At 37.3% G+C, this 19,684-nt stretch overlaps 1 protein-coding gene across 1 annotated transcript in view; it reads right to left on the reverse strand.

Annotated features, from left to right (window-relative positions):
- Positions 1-87: 87 nt before the first annotated feature.
- LOC306843988 (serine/threonine-protein kinase MRCK beta-like) overlaps positions 88-19,684 on the reverse strand; it is a 70,821-nt gene continuing 51,224 nt past the window's right edge. The window contains exons 18-36 of the mRNA XM_079375770.1: positions 19,266-19,414; positions 18,943-19,037; positions 17,440-17,519; positions 14,076-14,159; positions 13,704-13,778; positions 13,462-13,567; positions 13,194-13,330; positions 12,888-13,027; positions 12,485-12,566; positions 12,169-12,385; positions 11,246-11,308; positions 10,568-11,164; positions 9,165-9,262; positions 8,978-9,062; positions 6,985-7,105; positions 6,777-6,894; positions 2,841-2,949; positions 2,676-2,746; positions 88-1,685 (exon numbers count right to left, since the gene is read on the reverse strand). Coding sequence (XP_079231896.1) covers positions 1,557-1,685; positions 2,676-2,746; positions 2,841-2,949; positions 6,777-6,894; positions 6,985-7,105; positions 8,978-9,062; positions 9,165-9,262; positions 10,568-11,164; positions 11,246-11,308; positions 12,169-12,385; positions 12,485-12,566; positions 12,888-13,027; positions 13,194-13,330; positions 13,462-13,567; positions 13,704-13,778; positions 14,076-14,159; positions 17,440-17,519; positions 18,943-19,037; positions 19,266-19,414 — 2,556 coding nt within the window. The 3' untranslated portion in view covers positions 88-1,556. The remainder of the gene's footprint in view (positions 1,686-2,675; positions 2,747-2,840; positions 2,950-6,776; positions 6,895-6,984; positions 7,106-8,977; positions 9,063-9,164; positions 9,263-10,567; positions 11,165-11,245; positions 11,309-12,168; positions 12,386-12,484; positions 12,567-12,887; positions 13,028-13,193; positions 13,331-13,461; positions 13,568-13,703; positions 13,779-14,075; positions 14,160-17,439; positions 17,520-18,942; positions 19,038-19,265; positions 19,415-19,684) is intronic.

Raw genomic sequence — 19,684 nt, forward strand, 5'->3', positions numbered from 1 at the left:
TACACAGTTCATTTTGACTCAAAATGACGAAAAATTCTTTCCATGTAGATACAAATAAGAAAAGCATTTCCCCCAAACACAAAAATTAAACAAAAGCACAACAGGTACTCTTTTATTGTTTGCTCAAAATTATGTGGCTAACAAGTCAATAATTCCAAAGATTTCAACCTGTGATTCTTTTTTTTTTTTTTTTAAAGTAAAAGCAGTAGTGCTCCGAAGATAAACTTCCATCTGATGAAGCGGACAAGTGAAGTATGGGGAGAAAAGGAGGTACAGGAAAAACCATTCACACAAATCATTTCCTTAGACTAAAAACGTGTGCAAGTGTCTTACAGTGTTTCAGAAGGGTGGGGGAAAACATAATACATTACCATCAGCCTCGTCAAAACCACTGAAATGCTTTAGCGGACAGTTTATTACGGAAAGGAAAGTTGGCACTGAAGGCACACTCGAGTGATAATGGATATGCCGGCCATGCCTGCGGATCTTAAGCATGTCAACAAACTCATATTTAACAGTGACAGTCACACATGGCTGCTCGCATGTCAAACATCATAAACCAGAATCAGAGCATGGCTATGGTGAGATAACCTTATCACATATATTTTTTAACTTTCATTTTTAAATAGAGCACACAAAGCAGCAGTAGCAGCTTAAGAGGAACTACTGAAATCCTATGAATAGTTGTAGCTGTGTGCCGTTCTGCTTTGTATTTTTATTAAAACACTTATCTATATGTAAAGTCTTCCTTTTTGTTGCTTTCTTTTTTGTGATAAGCGGAACTAGATATCTTTGTGGGAAACATCCAAGTTAAAACATGAATATTATAAAGGCTGGTTTAAATGCAGAACTTGAGAGAGAGAGAAATTACATAATAAAAGTGCCCTCTGGTTTGGCTTTAAACCCCCAAAGTCTCTTGTCACCGATCTATTGCTCATATGAGACGTTTCATCATGTTACTGGTCCAAGAATGTCCAAGTTCTATATCGTCCTCGGTTTCTTTCTTCCCGATACGCTCCTCTCTTCGGCCCCCTTGATGAGTGTTCCTGATAATATACATTTAAAAACAGCATAATAAGTCTCTTTTCCCATCAATTCGGTACTTTGAAGGGAATCTAAGAATCCAGAAGCAATTCTGACACAGCAGATGTAATGCATGTTCATTTACTAAAGTAAATAACAATAATAAAAAAAATAAAAAAAAACTTGCAGGAGCATGGCATGATATTCAGATTTAAAATAAAATAAAAGTCCATCATACAGCTAATCTGACCTAGCTAGTGTAATACCATGACATGTCCACCAGGGGGCAGGCTTTTATCTTTTGGTGGTTTCACCCATGCCTGTCAGCACACAGCCAGCAGGCTGCTCTTGTGGCGATTGAGGCATCTACCCAGCAGCAGCATTTGGGGTAAACCTTTGGCCCTTGTGGTGGATGAGCAGGTGACTTTTTATAAGAGTCTTGGCACTTCTTAGTGAGACCTAGCAGAGCGGATGGATATGGGAGGATGTGTCTAGGGGTGTGCGCGGGTGAAAAAACAGGGAGCTGTCTGTTTTCAGCCGTCCAGGGATTGATCCAGGCCGTCCAGAGTGAGCTGACTGCGGTGGGGAGAGTTGGGGCTCGGGGGGCTGCTGGGGTTGGAGCTGTTGGAGGGGGTGGAATGTTTGGTGGAGTCAGAGTCGGGCTGAAAGGATAAAGAAACAATTAACAGATCAGTTGCTTGTTGTCTAGTTGGTTTTTAAAATTTTGCACAGTATACATGCATTTAGGCCCAAGTGAGTGTTTACAGCAGTATTATTATTGTTAACTAAAACAACTGTTTTTGGCAACTGAAATAAAGCTGAAATAAAATGTAAATATTGTAAATATTACTGAAAAACTGAAATAAGTTCAAGTTGAAGAATTATGATTACTTAACAAAAATAGAATAAAAAATGTATTAAATCTTTAAAATGGTTAAAGTATTAAGAGTACATAATGCAGAAATAAAAATGAAGATAAATAGTAAAGCTGAATATTGAGGAAAAAACAAAACAAAAAATAAATAACACAAAATTACTAAATTATAAACAAATTAAGTTTAAGTATTAATATTACTTAAATTAAATTGTTAAATTTAAATATTGGGGAAAAGCAATACATTTAATTTGTAAATAAATTAAAAATAGAAAAAAAGAAAAGAAAAGCTCATTCAAAATATGCACAAAGTTACCGACTCTTATACGAAACTAAAAAAAAAAAAATGTAACTACTAAAAAAAAAAAAAAAAAAAAATAGTATATACATAATACTAAATTAAAATGAATGACAGCTAAACAGGGGAAAAAACAATGAGCACATACAATTACTAAATCTTATATTAAAATGAAAATGAAAACTGATATAATTGATAAATATTAATACATGATATACTTTGAAATACTAAAATAATTGTATACAACTAAAATAACACTAATTTACAGCTTTAGCAGGTTTTACTGTGAGAACTGGGGCAGTTATTACAGACCACAAAATCAGGACACAAGAAAACTCAGTGAGCGGCCAAAAGCACCTCAAAGCTCCTCTAATCATCCATCATGTATCTCAAGAAGCCTTCAAAATGTGGGGTGAATGAAATAAAACCATATTTGACATCCCAGGGGAGGTCATTAAGGTAGATGATAGATGTTTTTACCTCTCTCTCAAACTCCTGATCTTGATCAGAAATACTGCGAGATGACCCTGCTCCTCCAAAATCTCCACCTCCTTTAAATAAGGTATACATTTCAGGCATTTAGAAGAGCGGTTTCACAATTTTAGGTGTGTATCAGCTTGTCTGCATTTAAGGAACGGCACCCACCTGAGGCAGTGCGGGTGATGTGGGTCTTACTCCTCTGTTGCCGTGAGATGCTGGACAGAGGCCGGGGCTTGTCTTTAGATAGGTCGTCCTGAGAAGAGGGCATCACACTCTGCAGCAGAGGAACAAGTCATCAGACACATATATAGAGTACACCACAGTTATGCACTTGTGTAATAAGAGGCATGTACACACACTTTTTGACTTTCTTTTAAACTATTATTAGAACAAACATTTGGTTTGGGTAATATTTTTCATGCACAAATTATTTATATGCTTTCTATAAACCTGAGAATACAACAATTTGTCTTTTTTTTTTTTTTTCAAGGAATGTTTTGTATGTCAACCTCAATCAACAGCATTTTTGAGCACTATTTGGAATAGAGTTGTCACAATATACTGACACTGTCACTGACAATAATCGTAATGTTTAAAAAGAAATATATATTAATATGTTAGGACTACCTATGATAGTATCGCAAATAACGCAGCTAGTTGCCACTCCAACACACACAAAAAAAAGAAAAAAAGAAACAACGATGCAGTGTTTTTATTGTAGCCACAAGTATTTAAGTATGCACAAGTAATCATTTATTAATTTAAATAAAACTATTAATAACTATTAAATAAAACTGAAATAAATAAATATGATAATAGTATATGAACAAAACTAGAATAACACCGTACAACAGTGTGGGAGCTTTTTTGATTCTGTAAAAATACTTTTTTATATACAGTTATGGTTCTCTGCCTCCCTATAATCTTTTTTTTTTATTTTTTGTGTATTTCATCACTCAAAAAAGAAAAGAAAAGTAAACTTAGATATTTGATAGATTAACTTTTGTCCCAAAATTTTCAATAATAATTAATAATAATAATAGTTTTTTAATATAATTATTTTAAACAAAAGAAATGTGTAGTAAAAATCTGATATTGTGACAGCCCTAATCTGGAAATAATTTTGCATGGAGCAATTGTATCACGCTAGTCTCATGCTGAAGTATGAAGTTTCAGTTTAGTGGCAATCTTTTCAAAGTGGTGTATTTTAATGTTTATTATCATGCCCCACTTTCATGGTAAGAGCCTTAATGTAACTGCTAGTTTGACACCTCAACAGTACAACAACAACAAGCATAAAATTCAAATCACACACAAACAGTTAAAACTGTTGATTTAATTTTTTTAACTTGAAACATCACTTTTTTAAAAAAAAAATACGATTATATATTTTCAAACAGATTTTAAAAGTTCACCCATAAATGAAAATTATATCATCATTTACTCACCCTCATGTTGTTCCAAACCTGTACGAGTTTCTTTCTTCTGTTAAACACAACAGACAATATTTTGAAGAATGTAGGTCACCAAACAGTTGCTGTCCCCATTGACTTCAAGGAAGACAATGGATAGCGTAAAATGATGACACAATTTTCATTTTGGGGTGAACTCTCCTAAAATCGTTCATTAATGGGTCTTCACCCAAAAAAAAAAAAAAAAAAAAAAAAAATCACTTCACTCAAGCATGAACAAAGAGTTCAGTAGGACAGGGATGGTATAACACAGGGAGGAAAGGAAGTCGAGGGCCTGGAGGGTGTGGTGGGGGAGGGATGGGGAACGGGGAGGAAGAGGAAGCGGGTGGGGAGGGGTGTTGCTAGCCTACCCTTCCCAGGGAGGATGTGGAAGGAGAGGAGGAGGAAGAGGAGAACTGAAGTAGGCTCTGCTGGGAAGAAGGCTCTTTCTGCAGATAGAGCCCGGCAGAGACGGGACTCATGTGATAGACGTGCTCAAAGTTGGTCGGAGGGGAGATCAGGGCATGGTGGCGAGAGGATGAGGGGGAGGGAGTCTCGCTCTGCTGCTGCCACGGCAACCAGAGGACAGAGCAAATCCACGACCAGAGCGAAAACAGAAGGAGCGACGTGAAGAGGAAAAAGAGACAGAGAAAAGGGTGTGAGGGTGGAAGAGTGGAGCTGGCTGGCTTTGAAGAAGAAGAAACATGCAGAGAGAAGGGAAAGACTTGGTGCTGTGCAGTAAAAAAATGTAAGAAAAGGATGTTAGGATGAGGAATAAAGCCCTGGGAGTCAGTAAGTTATTGGAGTGTCCAAACAGCACTTCTATAAACCGTCACAAACCCAGCTGTGCAAAACTGCACCCCAGAGGCGCATTCAAGACCCAATCTGATTTTAATATCCTTCTCAAGTTCTCAGACTCAGGATTTAAATGGCTCATTTAGCATCTTTTGCACAAAGCTGAGGGACTAAATTGGATTTAGGTGAAAGACTAAATCTAAATTGATCTAGTTTACCTGGTTTTCCCATTTAGGAAACGCTTCTTAAAAACACTTACAGAGCAACAATGGCATAATCAGTCTTCCTGGAAATTGTGAGACGACATTTTAAATTGAGTTTTTTAGGTGCATTATTTGGCCTTAATAATAAAAATAAAAATAATAATAACTACTACTAAATAATGCTAATCTTAAGACACACAGATAGATGATAGATAGACAGAGAAAGATAGATAGACGAGAGCTACACAGAGACAGACAAACAGACAGAGATAGACAGACAGACACACAGATGATAGATAGACAGACAGACACATAGATGATAGATAGACAGAGAGATAGACAGATAGATAGACCAGAGCTACACAGAGACAGACAAACAGACAGAGATAGATGATAGACAGACAGACAGATACATAGATGATAGATAGACAGACAGATACATAGATGATAGATAGACAGATAGATAGATGAGAGATACACAGAGACAGACAAACAGACAGAGATAGACAGACAGACACATAGATGATAGATAGACGAGAGCTACACAGAGACAGAGAGATAGATGATAGACAGACAGACAGATAGACAGATAGATAGACGAGAGATACACAGAGACCGACAAACAGACAGAGATAGACAGACAGACACATAGATGATAGATAGACGAGAGCTACACAGAGACAGACAGACAGACAGAGAGATAGATGATAGACAGACAGATACATGGATGACAGAGACAGACAAACAGACAGAGAGACAGACAGACACATAGATGATAGATAGACAGAGATAGACAGACGAAAGATAGACAGAGATAGACAGACGAAAAATAGACAGATAGTCAGAGAGATAGACAGACAGATAGATAGATACATCTCTTTTTAACTACACAATGTCACTATACAATAATTACACTAATCCAAGCCGAACAATGTCTTTGATTCACTAAAAATAATTAGTTAATAAGAGTCATTTGCTTGGGAACTGTTTGAATTAAGCTGCTCACACTATATGGTTCTGATTCACTAACAAGAACTGACTCATAAGACTCATGTTTTTAGATTCAGGATTTAGATTGCAATGCTGTATGTTTTATGTTATATTTTCATTAGTGGTGTTATGACACTGTTGAATAGTAGCAAAGTAAAATGATGTTCTGCTCCATGGTATGAATAAAAATGAAAATGGTCGGAATAAAAAGCGGTTCTCGGATCCCTTTCGTAATTAGACCAGTGTTTCTCAAATTTGCTCCTGGGGATCCCCTAGCATGGCACATTTTGAATCTTTTAGCGGATACAACTGCTTCAAGCAACTGGCTTATTAGTAGCGGCTTCATGACCTGAATTGGATGTCAGATTAGTGAGACACTTCCAGTGTGAGAGTGTGGAGGGAACTCAGGCAGCAGAGTTCAGAAACACTGCCTTTCAGAAACCCAGGCTCAAGGGCACAATGGTGACACTGGTATTGGCAGGATGGGGATTTAAAAAAAAAAAAAATCTTCAGCTGATGGGTCGTCCCATCCAGATTTTAAAACAGTAACTGTATGTTACCAAGCAGGGGCCCTTAGCTTTTATCACCAAGTGTGTTTATACATTTAAACAAACTCAAAATAGCTGAAGCTGATCTCCCAATGGCCAGCTTTAAGACATTACCAAAGGAAGATCCATGAGGACCTGCATGCCGTCGCCTGGGCCCATGTGAGCTACGTGGTTGAAGTTGGTGGGGTTGGAGATCAGCTTGGATCTCATTTCAGGATCCCTCAGCATCTCCCTATTGAAGAAAATGGAAACAACGTCACATGGATTAGGAGCAGCGCAGGAGTGCAGCAGTGTGAGAGAGTTACTCCTGAAGCCACCTCACCTTCTCTGCTGCAGCCGCTCCTCCTCTGGTACTTTAAAAAGGAACTTCCTCTTGCTGCGTGTCCTCACCATCAGCTTCTTGCTGTTGTCTGAGGTCTCAGGGATGGCCAGATCACAGCCATCTGTGGAAACAAGAGTGTGAATGAGGTTGAGAAAGATGGTTGTGGCTCAAACTATGGCAGTCCTGGGTTTTTGAGCTCTAAAGCCGCTGTGTCTGAGCATACTGTGGAACTTGTTGGCAGCGGACCTAGAGGAGGTGTGACAAATGAGGTCATTCCAGTTTACCAAACAAAAGCATCTTTATCAAGAGGGCAATCTGCCAAAGTGGGCAGGAAGTGAATTGTAAATGGACCACATAGGGTGGAGCTGTACATTTCATTACCTGGGCTGATCTAATGGAGAAACCTAGCGGTGTTTTGTTTATGAACAAATCAGAGCTTTTGAACAAATTCTATAAATTTACAAACGATTCATTTTCACTTCTGTGTACTGATTCATTCAGTATTTTTGAACAAATCTTGTAAGTGAACAATTAGTCATTTCATTCATGTAATTTGTATCTACTGACTCATTTTTAGTGTTTTTAAACAATTCTTATAAATGAACAATTCATTCTCACTCACTGATTCATTTAGTGTTTTTGAACAAATTCAGAAAGTGAACAAATAGTTTTTGTTTACGTCTGTGTACTGGCTCATATACAATGTTTCTAAATAAATCTTGCAAATGAACAAATTCCTATTCACCACTATGCACTGATTCAGTGTTACTGAATAAATCTTGTTAATGAACAATTAATTCTTAATCATTTCTATCTACTGACTCACATTGAGCTTTTAAACAAATATTGTAAATGAACAAATCATTTTCATCCATTTCTATCAACTAACTCATATTTAGTGTTTTTAAACAACTCTCATAAACTACCAAATCATTCTCAATCATTGGTTCATTTGTTCAGTGTTTTTGAACAAATCCCATAAGTGAACAAATAGTTCTTGTTTACTTCTATGCACTGAGTCACAATGTTCTAAACAAATCTTGTAAATGAACAAATTCTCATTCACCATTATGCACTGATTCAGTGTTACTGAATTAATCTTGTTATTCATTTCTATCTACTGACTCACATTGAGTTTTCAAACAAATCTCAAACAAATCATTTTCATTCACTTCTATGTACTGATTCTTTCAATGTTTTTGAAGAAATCTTGTAAATAAGTCATTCATTTCCCTCTAGCGACTCATATTCAGTGTTTTAAAACAAATCTTGTACATGAACAAATTTACTCATTTACTTATACACATTGACTCATTCAGTGTTTTTGAAAAAAATCTTCCAAGCAATAGACCCTTTTTACTGAAGGCAGGAAAACAAGCATGTGCTTCACAGAGGAGAGTTATCAAAATATGACTAAAAAGAGCATTCAAGAGCGTGCTGTCAAGAAGCATTGAACGTACTCAACAAATACCACCACTTGCTCATCTTCGAGTCTGAATAAGAATAGAACAAGACGTCTAATTAAAAAAAAAATCTTATGATGCTCAACACTTTTTAAGAGTTTAGTCACGAACGCAGTGTTTTAAAAAATTGGTTGAGTGAATAATTCAGTGACTTATAACATTCAACGTTAACTGTCATCACATACTGGCATAATGATGCAATCGGCAGTAAGGGCCACTGAACAAATTCTAGTGAACAGATTAAAATAAATTCAAGCCACTGAGATTAATCAAAATCGCCACCATTGCTGAGCTCTAAGCATGTATGGGCTTGCTAGTATATATAAACGTGTGTGTCAGTGTCTGTGTAGGTGGGAGTGATTGACACCACTTTATGGACGACACATTTCTTCACAGGTGGACTATTGTAATCAGAGACTCTGGCAACATTGAGTGAAGAAATAAACTCGCCCTCAGCAGTGAAGCAAACACAAGGTTCAGTGTGTGGGAGATATGCGTGTTGATATGGTGACGTGTGTGTGGGATCAGACCTGAGGAGTTGTTGCTTAAGTAGATGAGGCGGGGCTGCTCGTAGCCAAATAGGTTCAGACTGCCCTCCACATTCAGGGGCCGAATCTACAGACACAGTTGAAAGTCTGATGAGCTTGAAATCATTAATACAAACAATTAAATTTGAAACAGCTTTCAGAAACCCTAAAATTAGGATCCTTCACTTACTCCTCTTAATGAGATGGTCTGGACCCATTCTGTGGTGTGGACGTCAAACACATCTACTCCATAATCACTGTACACCGTCAGGTAGTTCAAGTTTGAGCCTGAAAATAACAAATATGGGTTTGAGATCTCATGCTCATGATCAGAAGAATGCACTGGGCAAATCATTCAAGATGCTGTTCTCAAAGGACTGCCTGACGATCCGATCAGAGGCTGGATAGCTGCTCACTATTCTGACTGAAACATCTGGGGCCAGATTCCCAAAATAGTGCTAAGAATAAAATTATTTTAAGTACTATTTTTTTTATTGTCTAACTTGAGAAAAAAAGTGAAATATCATGTATTGTTGAAAAGATTTAAGAATAATTGCATTATATTTAATTAAAAGTTCAGAATTCAAATTCCTGAAAATAAATAAATAATTTTTAATTGAAAATAAATAAATAACTTCTTAAAGTTAGGAGGGCCTCACGCTTGTCCTAAATTTCAGGATGTTTAATGGATTGATTGGATTGTTTTACATATTAAGCATTACATCATTATATCTACATTCTACAATATTGTCCTTATCTGCTCCCTTGACCTTTCTGCTTACGTTTGTTCACTGCCGCCCATTTTTTCCTCTCACATCCCTAATGGCATTGGCCACAGCTTTCCGGTTTGATAAAGCCTTGCACTAATTTCCTTAATGAGAACAGCCAGTGTTTGCCTACTCAAGTTTTGGTTTCTTTTCTTTTCCTTCATGTCAAATTACAGGTTGAAATGGTTACGATCAAATAAATTCACTTAAGGCTAAACTCACATTACATGTCCTCTATTTTTACATAGAGATGAGATGAACTTTCTCATCTATCACTCAAAGTTAACCTATAAAAACACTAATGAATGGAATAACACTGTTAAATTTAATCCATAAATATCCATTTTCTGAGTGTACATTATAATGCTGAGACACCTACATTCACTTGTAGCATTTAGAATAATTGATTTTCCTTTTTTAGCTTTATTTACTTAAGACAAAACCGTATAGACCATTTATTGGTCATAACATGAAACTAATTATTAGCTTATCTTTATTGACTAGAATCACTGGCTTGGCACCTGTATTTTAGGCTGACTCATAAGATTTTGTAAAGAATCTATGAGAATTACACATTTAAAACAATTCAGCAACTACACTTGAACACTTTTTTTTGTTGTTGCACCTCTTTTAAACCTCTAGTTCTCATCGGTCTTCTCTATCTCCTCGCTTTGCTATCTCTCCTCTATTCTTTCCTACTCCTCCCTTCCTCCATGTCCACACATGAAAAACACTGGAATTTCAGGAGGGCTGAAAACACACCGTTGCTTAGATACATTCACTAATTAGGTTTTACTTCCCACACAATCTCTTTAGAAACACTTACTGCAGGCAAGCGGTATGGAGGGCCACATCAGCTCCTGCGTTCGAGAGCGTCGTCCCGTTGCATCCACGTACACTCCCAGCTGACTGAAGCACAGCAGCAGTTCATTGGCCCCCACCTCCATTGCGTGCAGCGCATCCAATGGTTGCTGGGCCAAAAAGGCTAGCGAGGGATCTCCTGGGCTCACCAGACTCACCGGTGACGACTCCCCCTGCATGGCCAGCAGAGCGAAGCCCGACGGGTAACCCACGCACAGCCGATCACGAATAATACCCAGCCACTGGGCGGTACCAGGCGCCTGCACCTCCCACAGCTTACGGTAATGGGGCTTTACGCGAGTGATTTCGTAACAGATGACCTGCCGCTTCACACCTGCTAGGAGACACGCTGAGCCACCGGGGCGTAGGGTACCTATGGTGATAGACTGGCAGCCTTTTGTTTCTGTCAACTTGGCATCGAAATTAACATCCGCACCCTCCAGTGCCGCCCAGGGGTATAAATGGACATGGCGGTTACGGCCAGAAAGCAGGGCCACCATCTTTTCTTTGGGCATGAGCTCAATCTGGCAGACTTTTTTACAGTCAGCAGCACGAACAATGACTGAAAAAAGGATCATGGGGAATTAATAATAGTGAAAATAATGCTGAAGAACTAAATCTGTGATATACAGAATACTCATACCATCTCTGGTGATCTCGACTACAAACAGGCCATCTTCTGTCCCCAACGCAATTCGTTCTCGATCTGTAGAGACAAAAGCAGGAAAGATATTATTTGTGAATGGATTATTTGTGAATACGATGTGTCAACCCTTAAAGTGATAGTTCAACCAAAAATTCAAATAAAAATTGTGTTCCAAACTCATAAGACTTTCGTTCTTATTCAAAACCAATGAAGATTTTTATATGTATATATATATATATATATATATATACTGAGCAATTTTTGCCCCTCCATTGAAAGTCCTTTCCTTCATAAATTTGTTCATAAAGTTACTCCTAGGTAAAATGGGCTCTAGCTACAATTTTTTTATTTGACTGCAAATATTAATACTGGATATTATTCTTAAAATATTAATATTATAAAAAGACAAAATAATGTCCAAATGCACAACTGTAATGGCATTTATATTGATATATTCAGAGGAAATTAAAACATATGACAAAACAGAAATTCAATAATGATTACTTATAGAATAACCCTGCAAGAACATTATGTTAAAAACCTATATAAAATTATTAAAATAGAAGTTATTCGCTATTTGTAATTACCTTCTGACATTCGCCAATTTCTTTTAAATGGTCCCCTGGTGTGACAAATTAATTTGACTTAAGTAGATTTAAAGTATTAAGTGTTAAAGTACTAATTTCAAGGTCATAATTAAACAAGAATTAGAAATGGTTTAAAATAGTAAATGTTGACCAAAATCACAGAGTCAAATAAGGGGAATAATGGACAAAAAAAGCATTTTTGATAATCATAAATGAATGTAAACAGTGTCAAGAAATGCTTGTTGCTCTCCTGAAAATGGGGGAAAGTGGAACATTACATTGCTTCGTTTAACTGATTAGTACCAACTACGGGCTCCATAACGCTGTACTCACCTACGATGGCAGCAGAGAGTGTAGTTTTGATGGCAGGAAGGCTGCTGTCGTAGGCCTCATGCAAGACATGCACCACACGATTCTTCAGGCGGTTCTTGGCCAGGATGTTCTGCAGCCCCTCTAGGATGCCCACCCACTTCCTCTTCTCCGCCTCACTCTCAGCTAACACCAGCAGAGGCACCGGCCGGACTGGACAGTTCGAAGCGGATGATGTAACCTGTGCCGTTCAGGGCAAATACTGTTAATGATCAGGATGCACGATTAGGCAAATATAGCAATGAATCATTTAAGGAACAGGACATGTTTTGGAGCGTACCCTAAATATGCAGGGAACGTCTTTACGACTGGCATGGATCACATCAGATGCCAACACAGAGCTTACAGAGAACTCTTCATCTCTGTCAGGAAAAGAAAGAAACAATGTCACAAAAAAAGGAAAATACTGCTTAATATTATATTCCCCTGTTTGTTCAAATCATCATCTTAGAATGATTTCTGAAGGATCATATGAGACTGAAGACTGGAGTAATGGCTGCTAAATGGAAAAATTCAGCTTTGCCACCATAGGAATAAATTGCATCATAAAATATATTCAAAAATAAAACTGTTGTTTGAAAGTGTAATAATATTTCACACAGTATTACTGATTTTTGATCAAATAAATGCAGCCTTGGTGAGCATATAAGTACATATGATTTAAGAACATGACTAATCCTGACCTCAAGTCGAGGACCTGACTGGTCATCACACCAGGCTGAGTGGACTTCCCTTCTGATATCTCATAGAGGAAGAGCTTACAGTCACACACTACAGCATATGCCCTCTGCCAGCCCTTCTTCACTCCTGTGGGCTTCGGGATCTGAAAGAAGGGCAAACCAACACTGCAATTCAGTGTATATTTAGTAAAACATTCAGTAGGAAATACAATCTAGTTCAATGCAAGTGTTCAGGTGAGATAAAAATTGACACTTCACTTCATCATTCAACCCTTAAGAAGAGAAACTTCACTACATTATCATTCTCACCCTGACAAAACCTTTGTATGCTGTGCCAATGCCCCTCTGCACATCAATACCCAGAGGCCTCTTGGCCTGCTCTGGAGGAATGGGGCAAACCTGGGGTGCGTTGTCTTTACAGGACACGTGACAGATGAAAGAGCATACTAAAAGAGATTCAGGGAGGGAGAAAGAATTACCAAACATTCAGTGAAACTGGCATCAAGAGATCAAAAGCTCCTTATCATTTCCCCAAGCCACCGTCTCTGATCTCATTTTTCATTACTACTCAGCTCACCCTCGCAGGCATAACCCTGTCGGATCTGGCCCACCATCAGGGAGGTACAGTGAGTGCACTGGGTCGGGCTGGAGAAAGTCTTAATGCTCAGCTGATGAGCTTTAGGCTGTTGATATAAACAACAAGTTAACAGTTAGAGTAACGAATGCATGTTGATAAGGCAATAATAATATGCTGACAGACTTAAAGGACCTAAAGTCACAGGCTAATGATGAGTCAGACACATCATATGGTGGTTTTACCTTTGGCGCGATGAGTGTGGGCTGATAGCTTGGAGAAGGGGCAGCAGGGGTGGTCGCTTGAGGCTTGACTGGTTCCTAAATGGGTAATACAACAGTTCCATAAATAAAAGCTACAAATTCTAACAAAATAATAATATTTGTGTGATTTATATATATATATATATATATATATAAGTGTGTAATACCAAACAAGTATGTTTGAGTACTTGTGTCTGTTTAAAAAAAAAAAAAAAACCTTACAGCATTTTTTATTTTTTTTAAATTTCGTCCTATCCATTACCATTCAGGAAATGACTAAATCAATGGCCAATGTATCAGACAGGAAGTCTGACAGCAGCAGAATGTAATAGGAAGTGTTAGGTGGACACTCACATCCTGTTCTGAAACCACTGATGGGGAGGAAGTAGGGATGTCTGTCTTCTGGGGTGTGGCATCCACATCACAGACGGAGCTCGTCTGAGGGAAAAGACCACAGTTGGGAAACGGCTCAAAATGCGTATGGAACATTTGCTGGGGGCTATATTTATTCCACTTACATGGTATCTTTATGGGCAGCAGATGAGGTCAAAAGCTTTAAAACATCCTTTAGTTTCCTCAAAAAGCTATACTAATAGATTCAAGTCACGCAAACAATGTCACAATGTGACTGAGATGACATTTATGAAATGTAATATTAGCCATAACTAATAAGCATTCAGAAGTCATGTGCTCACTCGTGAAAGTCATGAGCATGAGGTTTATACCTATTAATAAAATGATGCATTAACATCATGGTAAAGCAGAATTTGGTTCTCAAGAATAACTTCTTATCAATGATGAAACAGTGCTGCTTAAAATCATTGTGAAAACCATGATACTTTTTTTCCAGATTCTTTCAAATTAATATAAAATTATATATAAAGAATCCTAATGAATCCTATGCCAACTAATTTATCTTAAGATGCATGTGTAAACACTAATACACCATCCTGTGTTAACATTATCTGCAATTAAGCCCCAAAATTATGCACAAATAATACTTACGAAGCACAATACAATACTGTTAAACAAAGCATACTGATATGGTCTAACTGTATCTATGCAACATGTGAATGCACAACAGTATCAATTAAGAGTGATACAAAAAAATTAAGATGCACAAAGACTGGCAGGTAATTCAAATCATTAAGATTCATTGACATCACTTTTTCCTCAGAGAATTACGTTCATGTTCAATTAGCTGACAAGCACATACTTACCATCATCACCTATATTAGGTTATAAATATTCGCAAAACAACCCCCACAATTGAATAATCTCTCATTCATTTTGTTTCATTCGATTAATTTTTTTATGGCTGGTTGCCTTAACCATTCAATTTAAATTATGGTTGTTTGTGGTCTTAGCGGCTCTAAGAGTTAACTAACGGCTTAGTGCATTCGCAGACTTGACAAATGGACAGTGACGTTATTCACATTAGCCGTTTAAGAGGTTAGAAGGCAGTGGGGAGGTGGTTAATACTAACTGCTGGATGCTAAACGTGAGTCTCTAACCTTTAGCACCTACAATTAGACTGAATTGGATCTAGGGTCTGGTTGCAATATGGCAGAGGAACACGGTCAGCAGACAAAATAGGTGTAACAAACTGAGGGGCATGCTGGTTAGGCTGAATATAAGTTGTATGGTCAATAATGTCTGGCCTTAAATGGTGAGTCAGGAATGATTAACATACAGTAAGTAATGTGAGTGCCATTTTATTTAGGCAAACAAAGCACAAGATTGACTACAATGTGACTATTGAGACACTTTGTCTGCTGACAGATCACTCCTGCTAAGGTTAAAGTTCACAGAGGGAGGAGCTTTGTTCCGCAAACTTACTTCATCCCAAAATGCAAGCAGAGAAGATGCGGATGAGGAGGAGACAGAGTCCTTTTTTTGAGGGGGACAAAAATAAGATGACAGGTAACAGCTTTTGTCTTTATGAACTTCCTTTCACTTTAGGTCGTTCCCTATATTCCCATGAGTCCCAGAAATACAGACTGGCTACATCTGTCAACCTGATCTGACTTTAATGCACTGCAATAAGGAAGCGGTTTCATTAACCTGAAAGATGGTCATCAGACTTGCAATATTGTCCAGCTGCCTTGGTCTCTGATGAGGTAATTAAAGTATGTTGGACCATTTGATGGGCCATGAACTGAACTGACTCAGTGACTGTAGTAAATCCATCGCTCAAGTCTTAGGGTGTATTCACACCAGAAAAGTCCAATAGTTCACTTGCTTTTGTCCAGACTTGCTTTTGCAACATCAATAGACGGCAGCGTTGACAAGCGCTCATGTGAGGGGATTATGAGATGTACGCAACTCTAGTTTAGAGTATAATGACAGTGCTATCGGCCATATCTCCTAGCAAGAAATAGCGCAAAGACTGGACGAAGTTGATTATCAAATGGAGTAGATAAGTTTGAATGCTGCGCGTTCGACTTTCCACATAAGTTACGCTGCAGAGCCGCTTCAGCAGACAAAAACGCACACAATTATGTTAAAATGTGCTGTTATGGCGAGTTACCTCGTAAACACGGTCTTAAATGAATCCTAAATCAGGCATCAGGTTTTAAAGAGATAGCGCTGCTTTTAAAGTGAAACCTGATGAAGTCTGTCACTGATGGAAATCAAAGAACAAAAGAAAAAGGAGAAATCACTCTCCTCTAGTCACTGATACACTTTTGTAATTTGAATAAAGATTAATTTTTTAATAGAGATTAATATTTCATAGTTTATACATATACAATTTATAGTTTGTGAAGACGGTTTCAAGTTGACTTAAATTAAAAGTCATATATTTTCAGAGCCTATTAAGTGTTAAAAATAATGGCTTTCAATTATACTGTAATGTTGAATGGCTATAATTAATGGCTAAAATGGAGGGAAAATTCATTTAGAGATATCAGTAAAATTATTGGTATGACACTGGCCTAAATAAAACCTTTAGATAATTAAGAAAAGTCAAAATGCCAAATTATTATACATTATATTAATCACTATATTTATTTTTCACATTGGTCTGAAAAGCAGCAGACGGGCAGAATGAAAATGCAAATTCTCTTTCTGACAGTAGGTGGTGCTTATGGAAAAACAGAACTACAGCAATTACCCTTGGAGTTGTCCTACCAGTGATCCTACCTCCATATGATACCTAATAAACACCACTTTATTAGGTATCATATGGAGGTAGGATGAAAAGGAAATGCCATCTATACTTTTCTAAAGAGAGTCAGTTCCCTTCAGAGACACATTCATATAATAAAAGAAAACTCTCCTAGGATTTGCACGAATCATATGAATCTCCCATTTTAACGTCAGAAAAGTACATTTTGCCGAAAGGCGTTGAGTTTGAGGGTATGTGAAAAGCAGCACTCATGGCGTGAGATGCTGAAAAATCTGTTAGATGCGTTTCAACACATTCCAACAAACTAACAATCAAAAAGAAAAAGGACAGTGTAAGAATACAGATGCCAGAGGCTAGATCAGGGACATCAGAACCAGTCTCTGCTAGACATTCATAAACGTGTATATACTCTAATGTTTCAATCTGGATACTACTGACGTCACCTTTTCGCTTTGATAAACTATTAGCTCTATTAGGTCTCTGATTTTCTGAGGCAGAAAGTCATTAGGATGATGAAATGAATGGAGAATGGCTTGTTAATGCATGTAATGTAGTAGCAAATGGCCAGATACTATCAGAAACACTTACTCTGAATGTCAGGTCATGGGCAAGGGGAGAGGTATTGAAGTACTCAAAGATGGAGTCCTGGAAATCAGTAAATTTCTGGCCTACAATTGAGTAAAAAAAAATTGTTAGGAGTAGGACTGCAACAAACAATTATTTTGATAATCGATTAATCGAATGATTATTAGAACGATTAATCGTCGATTATTCCAGACTTTAATTGATTATTCAGCTTTTGCAATTAGTTAAAATATTAAGTTATACATATTCTAACATAAATAAAGGTCACTTCAGCTTTAGAAAAGCATATTATGTAATTACAATTATTATACAATTAATTGGTAACACTTTACAGTAAGGTTCATTAGTTAACATGAACTAAGAATGAACAATGCTTCTATAGCATTTGTTAATCTTAGGTAATGTTAATTTCAGCATTTACTAATGCATAATTAAAATCACAAGTTGTGTTTTTTTAACATTGGTAAATGCACTGTGAACTAACGAACAAACAATGAACAACTGTATATTTATTAACCAGCATTAACAAAAATTAATTCATAAATGTAATAAATGCATTGTTCATTCATGTTAGTTAATACATTAACTAATGTTAACAAATGATACCTTATTGTAAAGGGTTACGTTACCAATTCACTATACACAAAAATGAGATGACATGACAGAGACACTCTCTCACCATTTAATTAGCTACATGAAAAAGTAACTTGCAATTCTGCCTAACATCTCCTTTTGTAAGTCATAAAGATAAGAAACAAAATAAAAGGTAAAAGTGAAAAGACCGTTTGGATAAACTATTTTATTCACAACAAAATGTCTTAAAATACCTTATAGGGTTATGATAACCAATCATTAGCTAGATCAAGCTTTGATCTCTGTAAACCAAACTATCACTCTAATGAAATTATTTTTTTCCCACTAATAAAAATATTTTATCATTAGCTAGCTCCACACTGGAGAGCAGCTTTATAACAGAAAAAACAAGTAGTAATTCTAACTGAAAGCGACACCGAAGGCCATCTATTGCATAAAGTACTATATAAATAAACATGGAGTGACCGTACTTTACTGGAGTAACGTTACGTTACTCAACTGTAGCGCTCATGCAAACATCCACATCTTTGTAATTAGATGCATTTTTAACTACTGCTTTCACACTGCTGTCAGTTTTTGTTGTGTTCATTTCGTCACTGAGAGGAAAGCGCGCAATATATATTTGCATATTCATCCAAACGCCGCTCAAGTTCGGATGCATTTTCTCTGAAGCGCTGTGTGCGTGTTCTTCTCTTGAATTGCATCCAGGAGGGCTGAACTACAGTCTTGCGCAGTATTGCAGGCTCTTACATTAGGTCATATGGCAGCATTTATATAAGGCTCTCTTCAGATGTTCCTTAAAAAGATGAGATAATATGCAACCTCATGGTTTATAGACACTCAATAAGTCTATTGTATAAAGTAAGTCTCGCATATAAAGGGCAAAGTCATAACATGTATCATCATTTTCACCTTTGTCTGATCGTGAGCGGCTCTCCTCCATCTCCTTCATATTCTCGAGCTGTTCCTCCAACTCTTTGTTCTTGGCCTCTGTATCCTTCAGTTTGCTGTAGGCGAGAAAGTCCAAAAAGTAAGATCATTTTAACTAATAACGTGTCCTTTTGTAATATGCACATAAGACTGAACCAGTCGCATGCAGCACACACAGCGAGCACCAGGCTACCTGCTATTGTCCCCAAAAGCATTTGCTCGGTTTATTTAAACAGAAGGAATCTTCGAACAACAACCTAAATAAATAAAAAAGGTTGCTTATTATAGCAGAATCAAAGACTTACCTCTCGAAAGAGATGTTGGCAGCTTTGACCTTGCGCAGCTCGTCCTGAACCAGTTGCTTGGCACGGATTTCAGCTTCCAAGGCCGACTGCAGCTCCAGACGGGCAGACATGTCCAACTTTTGACTGCGGCGCACCTTCCACAAAGGATCCTGCCAAGGAAAGGAGATGCATGTTTTAAAAAGAAGCCAGAAAAAGGAGACTTTGCATACTCAATTATGATGTAGCAGGTCTTAAAACAACTTTTGCGATCAATCAGCTTACACCATTTTAATTTAAAGCTGTTATTATTTAAAGATAGATCATATTATGTTTGCTTAGGGACTTTTGCAGTTGTCTGTGGACTGCAAAATGCTGCCTCTACAATGTCAAGAAGCAGTGCAATGATGTATATACTCAATGTTTTGTGATGATCATAAAAA

This window comes from Barbus barbus (genome assembly GCF_936440315.1).
Source record: "Barbus barbus genome assembly, chromosome: 24".
NCBI lineage: Eukaryota > Metazoa > Chordata > Actinopteri > Cypriniformes > Cyprinidae > Barbus > Barbus barbus.